Below are 12,151 nucleotides of genomic sequence, written 5' to 3'. Positions count from 1 at the left end.
AGCCCATTTATGTGCCCATAGCTCTAATAAAATGTGAAAGGGAAGTTTATTCCATTTCTATGTCTAACAAGGTTTTGCAGCACTTCTTTGCAGAAAAGGCTTACGCCACATGCAAATAATTACTTTGCATTGGGACTTTGTAGCATGTTATCCACTTTTGATAGAAAAAGAAGTTCTTATCGAGGACACATTAGTTCTTAGTTAACCTTTTGTGTAATCTACTGATTTTCATTGCATAATTGGGCAATGTATTGTCTCTGAGTTGTGAATATGAATGGATCACATAAGGGATTTCTAATGATTTTTGTAGGTGGGTACACATATACACTGGAGATAGGTTGATCTGAGATCAGCAGGTTGTCAATATGAAGGCCAAAGCGGTGACCCCAACAGCCATAGCAAGAGAAGTTGGTTGTTCCAAGTCTGTGATTTCTCTGGACTATTGCATCTTTACGACATCACAAATGCATTTAAGCCCCCCCAAGATGGCTGGTTGCCCTCTAAAGAGAATGCAAGAGAGGACAGGATAATGCTGAGTATCTCCATGGCTAATCTTTTTAACACTTCGCTTTTTAACGCCACTTCTGCAATAAACAGGGTAAGGATCAACATTTAAGAGCCTTTAGACTGAAAGTCCTCTCTTCAGAAACCAAATGACCAATTGTCAAAAGTCAGTGAAAGGTGGTGGAGGAAGTGTCATGGTTTGAGGAATGTTTTTAGCAGCAGGAGTTGGACCTCTCATACAAATACATGGCAGAGTGAATACAAGTGTGTATCAGAACCTTCTTCAACAACACGTTGTTCCTTCCTTGTATTTAACACTGAACCAGCCACAATTTTCAGTACAATATTCCGTCACACATTAAAATAGGTAAAGCAGGTCCTTGAAACAGAAAACATTAAAACAATAAAATGAACAGGCCAGAGTCCTGATTTAAACCAAGTAGAAAACCTCTGGTAAATCCATGGTGACAAAGTTAAGGCCAGGAAACTCACAGAAATCACAGAACTGTGGAGGAAGAGTGGACCAAAATCCCACTGTAGCCCATGTGATAGACCATTAATGCCCTGGGGTCGCAGAAGTGGCGTCCTGTGGTCGCAGATGTGGCCTGTGCACTTACTGGTGACTGTTGTAACCCTCAGAAAATGTAGTTATAATCTTTCTCTGTGCCACAGTCATTGCTGTTCTCTAATTATGATCATCATGTTTTTTGCAAAATAAAGGTTCATGCTGATATGCTTTCTTAATTTTGTAAAACACCTTTCTATTTGGCATGGTACACCCCTCCAAAAATCTGTCAAATGTTGATGAATGTAGATTACATTATTTCAGTAAAAACAAGTGATTACACATTTTTCTCTAATATTGATCTCCAGTGTATGTGGCGATCCTGAGTAGTTTAAGACCCCTTCCACACTTGCGTTGCAGATCACGTCAGAGTCTGATCAGGGTGCGATCAGGGTTTGGTCAGTGAAAAACGTGCATTTGGCATCAGAGTGCAATCAGTTTTCAGTCAGTGTTTGTTCAGTGTCTCAGTTTTTCACGCGCGTTTTTGATGCAATTTCAATGCGTTTTTCACGCGCAGAAAATGCGCGTGAAAGGACTCAGGACTGAGCTCTATCTTTTCTATGGCAATTGCTGCCTGAAAAACGCATCGCACTTGCATTGCACTTGCAAGTGTCTCAGAGTGCAATGCGTTTTTGATGCGTCTCCATAGACTTGAATGGTGCGTTTTTCACGCACGTGACTTGCAAAAGTAGAGCATGATGATATTTAAACGCGCGTTAAAAAAACCGCGCGTGTGTGCGTGAAAAAAAATGCAAGTCTGAAAAGAGCCATTGGTTACAATGGGTCAGAGTGCAATGCAAGTTCTGCACGTCAAAAGCACACGCAGAAAACGCGCGTGAAAAACGCAAGTGTGAAAGGGGCCTAATAGGAAACTCAAGAGGCAGCCTGTATTCTGCATAGAAAATGCATAGAAAGTGTCCACTCCCTGATAAGGCAAAAAAAAAAATTCGTATAAAACCCCATTAGAAACCAGCCGAAGTCAGCAGGGTAAATTCTGCAACCATTTCACATAGTTTGCCGTAAGCTTAGTGGTAGCTGAACACAATGGGACTTATTTACTAAGGGTCGCGGATCGCACTTTCGTTGGTTTGTTCACTGTTTTCGGGATTTGCGCCGCTTTGACAGGTATTTAAAAGGGGTTTGCGCTGGGATTGTGTTGCACATGGAGCTGTGCTGCCTTTCATGTGACAGAAATCGGACAGCGTGCCGTCGGACGATCCAACTGATTCGGACTAAGTATGGGAATTAAGTTTCAAATTGTGTCGCAAGAAAATGCACTTACATGCACCAGGAAGAAGAAGGTGAACTCCGGCGGACCTGAGCAGGGAAGCGACACATGCAGGATATCGGGCGCACGATCTTAGTGAATTGCGGCACAGTGCATTATTGTCGGACAATGCGTTATCTGTGAACTCCTTGGACCGGGTAAGTAAATGTGCCCCAATAGGTTCTTCATGTGGGGAAACAGCATGAAGACTTGCATCAAAAACCTTGGGGAAAATTAGCAGGAGTTGCTGCAGATTGTTTTCATAATTATAAGTTATAATCAATAACCAGGTTCTTTAAGAAAAGTTTTCATTCTACAATGTATTTTGGGGATTTTCCACTTTCTTTCAGAGCACTTTTTTGGCAAATGTTGAGTAATCCTCTTAAAGAGGTTTTACTGAATTTAAGTAATGTCTATAGTGTACCATATAGAAGATACTTTTATGATAATGTTGTTTCAAAATAAGGCTTATAATGTATTCACATTAGTGTCTTTGCTGTGTAGCTTTAATTTTGATTGAGCAAATCTGTTTAAGGTCACAAATAACATGGAATCACAGTATATAAAGATGAAGAATTACACATAGGGTATACAAGACAATAACTGCCCAGTACAAGTATAGCCCGGACCAAATTGTCGCCATTTTTCCATAAACATTTGGATAAAAAGGGGTCAAAAGGTTTTAAAGTTTCCATAATGGTATAAATTAAAACCTCTGCTTACCCTGCAAAAAAATTATACTTTACTCAAGTCTGAAGGGGTTACAGATGTCAAAATATGACAATACAAAGACATTTTTCTTGCAAATAATTTAAAGGGAACCTGTCACCAGGGACCTAATTTTCACTAAAGACCGGTTGCAAAAGCCCATTATAGCTGCATTGCAAATATGTCTTTCTGTTTTCTCTAAGCATTTGCATTACAATATAATTGTGTGTTATAACTTACCTTGCACCCTGAGAGAATCTCTGTGTAGTTGGGCTTTGGTTTGGCTGCATTTCAAAAAACAACTTGTGACTTGTCTGTGCTGCAGACTGCTCAGCTCTTGGCCCCCACCTTTGTGCTCCTGTACAGCTCCTCCCTCCTGCTACTTGACAGAGGCCACAGCCTGTGAGCTGACATCAGTGGCAGAGGGAGGAGCTGTACAGGAGTGCCTTACAATCGAACTGGCTGAACAGAGACCCCTTGCAGGGGGAACATCATAAGTCAGTTTTGTTGGATACAAAGGAAAATACAGTGTAATAATAAACAGTAAAACATAGGGGAAAGGAAAGACAAGAAAACAAGGGGAGGTGGATACCACAGGGTAAGCTTTTTTTTTTTTAAAGATTTCACTGTTTGGTCCAAATGTCACATCTTCTTTATTCTATAAAGTTGCCACTGGGAAGTAAAAAGCAAGCCCTCACATGGCTCTGTAAATGGGGAAATAGAAAAGTAATGTCCCTGAAAAGGGCCTGGTCATAAAGGAATTAATAGATAATATGGATCAAATAAGTAGTTAGCAGCACTCTTTAAAGATCCATGGTGGGTGCCAGCACCTGCAACCTAATTTATTATTATACATACCCCAAATCAATGGAAAGAAATTGAAAAATACCAGTTAACAATAAGTGAGGGATTGGATTAATAGCTTATTGCAGTACAACCTGTAAGTTTTACTGAAATAAGTTACATATACTAATCCTTTTCATCAACATAGATAGATGTGAAATAGATAGATATGAGTAGATAGATAGATAGATAGGAGTAATCCAGACACCCTCTGAGCCAGATTTATCATCTTTTTTTGTGACTTTTTTGGTGTGTTTTTTGAGACTTTTTTGGCTTAAGTATGTATTTGCGTCTTTTTTTGAGACTTTTTTGAGACTTTCCAAAAGTTAGCGGCGCATGGATTTTAGCCACTTACGCCTCATTTAACTTAGTAATCCAGATGTTTTTCCTAATTTATGACATGCGACTTTTTTAAAATGTCTCAAAATAGTCTCAAAAAAGCTCCTCACCAGAGCAGGCGCAGATGACCAAAAAAAACAATCAGACACATTTGATAAATCAACTTTCTTCTTTTTTTTGGTTTATAGGTGCATTTTTGTGATTTTAATGCAGATTTTTTGCATGCAATTTTTTCCCTCTTTTTTCCCATCTGTTTTGACTGAGAATTCTGCATGGAAACTGCATATTGATGCAGATTTTCACTCTCCCATAGGCTTTAATGGGGAAATTTTTGCTATTTTGTAACTTCATGTTTATTTTTACATAAACATTTTGTCAGAAGCATCAGGAGCATCAGTCATACAACTGTTCTTGATGTTTTTTTAATATATATTTTTTAAACTGATTCTTTTAAATAGAAAACAATGATGATGCTTAACAATGTAAACCATCATAATATGGGATCGTTCAAATTAACCCCTCCCCTTCCTGGTGCAAAATAGAGACATTTTAGGCGCAAATGCGCAAATTAAAGCAACTTAAGATAAATCTAGCCCTCTGTATTATAGCAGAAGGCAGACGGCACTCTTTCATGGGTGAATAAAGCCACTTTGTTTCCCCACATCAATTGGAGTGCTGCCTGTTTTCTTCTATAATAGATAGAAAAATAGATATTAGAAATAATATTATATTAGATAAAGTAGATAGAAATAAACAGATAAGATAGGATTCAGTGTCCATTACACCTGCTAACCACCTTCATTTATGTTCTGCATTGATATGTGTAAAAACATCAGTTATAAAGATGAAAATCTTATGCATTCCACTTCAGACACAAAGAAGTTAATATGGATTCAGCACAAACTGTCTGAACACAGACCTGATGTCTAACACATTTTCTTTCTTTCTTTCTATCTATCTATCTATCTATCTATCTATCTATCTATCTATCTATCTTCCAGGAGTAACAGAATGATGCTCAGCCTCATTCCATGTACTAGGATCACATAGGAAATACATGGAGGAGCAGCCAGGTTTCTTATGTTCTGTACATCTTCATAATCTCTTCCTGGCTAAGATTTAACCCTGTAAGTCTGCACTGATTTCTAGGCTCACAGTATGATCCTCCACCTCAGCATCAGTGACTGATATCATATGATGCTCACACATCCATTACAGTAGAAGACTTTGCTCAGGATTCAGGTCAATGGGTGCTCAGTACAAGTTTGTATTTCACATCACAAAGTCTATAAAACTTTCCAGGATCAAGACTTACTTTACTGAAGCAGCAGCCTTGTAAGAAGTGTATTCTCCATGACAAGATACATTCATTATTGGCAGTGACTGTTCCCAGATATTTGGGGCTTTGGTCTCCAGCAGATCACTATTCACACTGAACCTCCCAGTGACAGGTCTGCCTCCCCGTTTACCTCCCAGATCATCTTAAGAGCAGTAAAAGTGAAGTCAATTATTTCGGCAGAGTTTTCATGAATTTCTTATGGCGCTGTATTTACTGCACACAATGGTGACAAGAGTGCAGTATTGTGGAGATCTCTTGTCACTTGTTATTAACATCAAGATTAATGCAAATTGACGATAAGCGTTTCCCAATCCTCCAGTGTCATAGAATACATTAACATCTCTGCCAGTAATTAAGCTCCAGAAAACTACTATACAAGTCCTATCGTATAGAGGTGCAGGCTATCTGATTATCTATCATCTATTTATCTATTGTATAGCAGTGCAAACTATCTGTCTATTATCCATCATCTATCATCCATCGTATAGGGGTGCAGACTATCTGTCTATTATATATGTCATCTATCTATGTATCTATTGTATAGGGGTGCAGACTATCTGTCTATTATATATATCATCTTTCTATATATCTATTGTATAGGGGTGCAGACTTTCTGATTATCTATCATCTATTTATCTATTGTATAGCAATATTATCTATCATCTATCGTATAGAGGTCAAGACTTTCTGTTTATCTAACATCTTTTTATCTATTGTATAGCAGTGCAAACTATCTGTCTATCTATCTTCTTGTCTAATTATCCAGCTGTCCTGCAGGGGTACAGAAAGTCTATCTATATCTATCTATCTATCTATCTATCTATCTATCTATCTATCTATCTATCTATCTATCTATCTATCTATCTATCTATCTATATCTATTTCTATCTATCTATTTATCTATCTATGTATATGTTGTATAGGGGTGCAGACTATCTATCTACCTATATATTGTACGGCGATGTAGGCAGTCCATCAATCTATGCATTTATGTAATAGAGTTGCTGATAATCTATTAATCATTATCTATTTATTGTATAGGATATAGCCAGTGTATCCCGGCAATATCTAACAATCTCATATTATATCTACAATTCTTATCTATCTACATATCTATATGTCCAGTCATCTATCCATGTTCCTCATATATAAAATGTACCTCCCTATAGACCCTTCTTGTCCTATCAGCACATTGATGATACACCCCCTGTACATAGAGTAATCATCACCTCTCTAGGATTTGCCCCATAGCTCAGCACAGCAGGAGCATGCAGAGCCGTCACCCTCACTAGTCTCCATGACATAACAGTGGCAGCAGTGGTGCCCCTGGCACATGACATAAATGTGGATAATCAGAAGATAGTGTGATTAACCCCTCACGTGCCTAGTCAGTAATAAAAGCTCTGCGCCTCTCCTCCCGATTTATGGGGCAGAGTATATTAGTAGACTATGGAGCCGCTCATTTTCTGCAACATTATGAAAACTAATAAATTCGTCAAGGCGAATTAAGCTTACAAATCAGATGAGGCAGAGCAGATTACATATTGAAGTGCTGTGTCTCCCCGGCCTAAATGAAATTCCAATCTAATAATTCCTTCCTGGGCCGACTATAATTTGCTTAGAGATGTTGTCGGACGTGGTGCACAGCGCTGTTCACACTATAATTAAATGATCCTCAAGCGCTTAACTTTGATTTATTTCATTCCTTCAGGATGGCGACAAGTCAGAGCTGTACAGTGCAATACAGGGGTTTCCTTCCTAAAACAATACATGCTTACACACTGCCTGCAGAAAGCAAAGGGCAACACATCTCTGTATGGAGAGGACAGGACATAGACTTCCATTAAGGGTTAATATTCTTTGAAGAAAAGCAGTTCATTTGTGCTTTGTGCAATTTGAACTCCTTCATATCTGCAACACGATGATATATTTTACATTAATGACAGATACAGAAATGTGTAGAGCCTTTCCGTAAAGAGGAAGTTTTTCCATAAAGGAGTCATAAATTATAATAATTTTTTTAGTGTTAAATAAACAAGAATGAAATCATAATACAAATGCAGGTACAATTATAATAAAATATAGTACAATAGTGAAGTAATTTAATCCAGGAACCAATATGAACCCCAGCAATCTATAAAATCAGGACAAAATGTGTGGTGCACCCCATAAGAACTATGACAGCTGACCTGTATGAGCTGCAGAGTATCGCGCCTAGAACCATGCAGAGCATCTCTTCCCATGATGGCAATGCAAAACGTACATAAGGATACAACTAGTGTGTTAATATAATTTTACTGATGTCAATAGAAGAAATAACAATTAGCAGAAAATGATAAGAGAAAATTCTTCATTTAAGTAAAAATAAGGAATTGAAATGTGCAATAAAGGACATCTATGGTCAAGCACTAAATATGTACAGTGTCTATATCCTTCTAATATAAACATACACATACACACACAGCTGTCCAATCACAGAGGTGCTGGAAGCCCTTGGAAGAGAGAGAGAGGCAGGATGTGCCCAGCATCCAATCCACATTGATACCTCCTCTTCTCATAGATACCTTACAGGCCAAGGTGTACAGCAGGAGCACCAGCATCAGGAGAAGGCAGAGAGGTCCCCCACAGGGAGAGCTACAGACACAGCACTGAGCAGTGATAGGGGTAGGGTCCTGCTAGATGATGGAGACAAAGGCTGAATGGCACAGTATCTTAGTAACCTGAGAGTGGGGTAGCTTGGTATCCCTGACCTGACACATGGACACAGCTACCTGCTTCTCATGTCTAGGGCTTGTAGAGTAGGCACTAGGAGGAGGCTGAGCTGCGGACTAGTAGCCAGGACTATCAAACATTAATAGCAGGAGAGAGGGAGGAGTAATAGTGGCAGCAGAGAAAGGAAAATAGTACAAGATCTTATTCGTATTTACTCTCAAGGGGGGAGGAGGAGGATAGAGAAAGCCACGTTACTCCCAGGGACAGTCTTAGAGTGAGTGAGAGGACAGGAGGAGGCTGCTGTGACTAGATCTAGGGGTGCCTGTGCCCCTCCACCACAGCTCACCATGATGATGATGTCTCTGAGCAGCAAGCAAGCCTTCAGCATGGCCCACAGCAGCAGCAGCCTCCAGGATGAGGCCAAGTTCTCTGCCCTGCACTCCTCCTCCCCACATTCATCGTCGTCGGCCACCAGTTCCCCCAGTGTCACCAGTGTGAGGACCAGCACCGGGGGAGGCAGCAGCAGCAGCTCGGAGGCGATGAGAAGAGCCTGTCTCCCAACCCCACCGGTATGTAGAGTGCAGACCACCGCTCTGAGGCACATCCTGACAGCCCCTTTATCTGCTTGATGTTTTTTTCATGTCTGCACAGCAAATCACCAGCACATCCAGTGTTTCCCCCCTTCTCCCTGTCTTTTGCCTCCACTTATGTATGCAGCCGGTCTTGCCTTTCATATTAATTTTTATGACCTGGGATGTTGCATGTATCTGCTGTTGTGTGTTCTCCCCTCTCTTCTCCTTCTTCTTCTTCTTTTCTGTACCAGGATTTTTTTTTTTTAACATTCTGGAAAAGTTTTAATCGCTGAATTCCCAGCAGACAGTAATGTGTGCTTTCTATTTGACATTGCAGAGCAATATATTCGGGGGTCTGGATGAGAGTCTGCTGGCCCGTGCTGAAGCTCTGGCAGCTGTGGATATTGCGTCTCAGTGCAAGAGCCACCAGCACCACCACCAGCACCAGCACCACACTCCCCACCACAGCCCCTTCAAGCCGGACGCCACCTACCACACTATGAACACCATCCCCTGCACCTCTGCCTCCTCGTCCTCCTCTGTGCCCATCTCCCATCCTTCTGGATCCCACCATCACCACCACCACCACCACCATCACCACCACCAGCCCCTGGAAGGAGAACTTCTGGACCACATCACTCCTGGGCTAACACTGGGGGCCATAACAGGACCTGATGGTTCGGTGGTGTCCACTCCAGCTCACCCTCACATGTCAGGCATGAACCCCATGCACCAGGCTGCACTCAGCATGGCACATGCCCACGGGCTGCCATCACACATGGGATGCATGAGCGATGTGGACGCCGATCCCAGAGACTTGGAAGCATTTGCTGAAAGGTTCAAGCAGAGGAGGATCAAACTGGGGGTGACCCAGGCAGATGTGGGGGCTGCCCTGGCTAACCTGAAGATCCCTGGTGTAGGTTCCCTCAGCCAGAGCACCATCTGCAGGTTCGAGTCCCTCACCCTGTCCCACAACAACATGATCGCCCTAAAGCCCATCCTGCAAGCCTGGCTAGAAGAAGCCGAGAAGTCCCATCGGGAGAAGCTCACCAAGCCTGAGCTCTTCAATGGAGCCGAGAAGAAGAGGAAACGCACGTCCATAGCCGCCCCGGAGAAGAGATCCCTGGAAGCCTACTTCGCCATCCAGCCCAGACCTTCTTCAGAGAAGATCGCAGCCATCGCCGAGAAACTGGACCTGAAAAAGAACGTGGTCCGGGTCTGGTTCTGTAACCAAAGGCAGAAACAGAAAAGGATGAAATACTCTGCTGGGATTTAGACTTAAAAAACTGAGGGATTTTCTACTGGACAGAGATTTTATCCTTTCTATCCAGGACCATCCTATCTCCTGTAGTCACTAGTCCCATCTCCAGTCAGGACTGCACAAGTAAGAACCGATTTTATTATTATTCCCGATTAATCGCGACTATTTGTAAGACCCCTCGGGAAAAGAGAGACTGATGCTGGGAACCCCCCATGCTAATATATCAGATAGAAATATAGAGAAATATACAGGACATATATTTTTAATGTGATGATGATGAGTCTATTTGTCCCCAGTTGTGATATCACTCCTGATGTATCGATCACTATTTTTATTATTACTATTATGAAGATTTCGTTTACAATCCTATGGGGTTTACAAGGTTACAAGATGATTTGCTGCTTTTTTTTGCTTCATAGAAGACACAGGATTTATATACAGAACAACAAATGAATACATCAGCATCTGTAGATTTCCATACATAGGGTCCTATACATTGAGCTTGGATTCTTTCCATATTTAATGGATATCCATTAATTAATTACCGGTAATGAATATTTGGTCTGAACACTCTCCAATCTTCCATTTTTTGGTGCCCATTGTAGTGTAAATATTGCACAACACACATATTATATTCTGACCGGTTTTTTGCTGTATTATCTCCAATTTTTTTCTGTCCCGTACAAGACCGGATTGATTGTTTTTGTTTTTTTTTTGCTTTTATTTATGATGGTAATGTATTAAGTTATTCCAAATGTTTGAATCGTCTTTTATTAAAAACGAGGGGAAAAAAAAAAAAAACTTTGACAGTTGTTTGTAAAGAAAGTTTTATTTTATGAAAAAGTTTTGTCTGGATTTGTGTGAAGCTTCCAGCATACTCTATCAGTGGTAATAAAAACGATGTAAATATTACAGATCTGACTTTGGGAGTGACTATTTCGTAAACAGTGTTATGAATTCGTTATAAAGGTGTTTTTAAAAATAAATAACGCAAAAGAAAAATCGCTTCATGTGATAAGGTGAACATTAGACAATTGTATGTCAGTCTTAATGGAGTCCATTCCCTGGAGGCTCATCACAGCCCTGCGTTTATCACCATATTATTGAGCTGTCTATGGCAGGACCATACTTTCCAGTTGGGGGGATTATCATCTTTCCATAGCCTGGGGGCAATACACTTCTTATTTACTTCTCACAACTCTTCTAATAATTCCACCACTTCTACATATAATATACATGGATATTTCTATAGTTCTATTTTTTCTGTAAAAAAATATTAGATTCGATTTTAGAGTGATCTATTGTGTGATCATCTGTGCAGCCATGGGTTGTCAGTATTATTTATGTGCAGGCTGTCATGCTGAGACTAAGGTTCATTTACAAAAAATCTCAATATATTACAGAAATGTGTTATAAGAGCCTTGTACAATATAACACTAAAGTCATATATGACTGTCAGGGTCTAAGGATTTAGAGGTAACCCTGCTCACAATACATGGATTTCAGCACCAGGGCCAGCTCCATCCCCTGCAGTGAGAGAGAGGAAGAAGCAGGTTCATGACATGTAATAATATATAATATTATTTATATTTAGTATGTGTGGGCATCATCAGTGTACCAGGCCTTTGTCTTATAAAGAGCAATATAACAACACAGATGACTACACAAAATCTACTAATAGACTACACCAGACTAGTGTTCTCTATCAGTATATATTATATACATTACATGCATAACGAGTATATTGTAAGAAGAATATACTTGTGTATATAATGCATATTTTGTATAGAAATAATCTACAAATGTATACAATGTAGGTATATATGTGTATATATAAGTGCTTCTTATAGTTTATCTTTGTCACAATATTGTCAATAATTGTATTGTTTCTGTAATGAGTTTCAGCGTTTTTCTATCTATTCTCTATCTATTCCAGTTGTCTATTATCTGTTTATCTATTTATCTATCATTTATTCTATTTGTCTATCATCTATTTTATCTTTAATCCTCATCTATCTTCTATTCTATTTATCTCTTTATC

The 12,151-nt window shown here is 39.9% G+C and overlaps 1 protein-coding gene across 1 annotated transcript; it reads left to right on the top strand.

The window, feature by feature from the left end:
• The first annotated feature begins 8,107 nt into the window (after window positions 1-8,107).
• POU4F2 (POU class 4 homeobox 2) lies at window positions 8,108-11,031 on the top strand. Its single transcript, XM_072121738.1, has 2 exons — window positions 8,108-8,846; window positions 9,187-11,031. Exons 1-2 carry the CDS (start codon window positions 8,625-8,627, stop codon window positions 10,123-10,125), a joined length of 1,161 nt encoding a protein of 386 aa, XP_071977839.1. The 5' UTR covers window positions 8,108-8,624; the 3' UTR covers window positions 10,126-11,031.
• Window positions 11,032-12,151: the final 1,120 nt, after the last annotated feature.

Source organism: Engystomops pustulosus, chromosome 1 (genome assembly GCF_040894005.1).
Source record: "Engystomops pustulosus chromosome 1, aEngPut4.maternal, whole genome shotgun sequence".
NCBI classification, from domain to species: domain Eukaryota; kingdom Metazoa; phylum Chordata; class Amphibia; order Anura; family Leptodactylidae; genus Engystomops; species Engystomops pustulosus.
This window is presented reverse-complemented; position numbering and strand designations above follow the sequence as displayed.

What these genes read in the sequence shown, in the direction of transcription:
- POU4F2 (XM_072121738.1), top strand. Translation starts at nt 8,625, where the DNA reads ATGATGATGATGTCTCTGAGCAGCAAGCAAGCCTTCAGCATGGCCCAC. An exon ending in CCTGTCTCCCAACCCCACCG is followed by an intron (nt 8,847 to 9,186) that starts GTATGTAGAGTG and finishes TTGACATTGCAG; the next exon opens with AGCAATATATTCGGGGGTCT.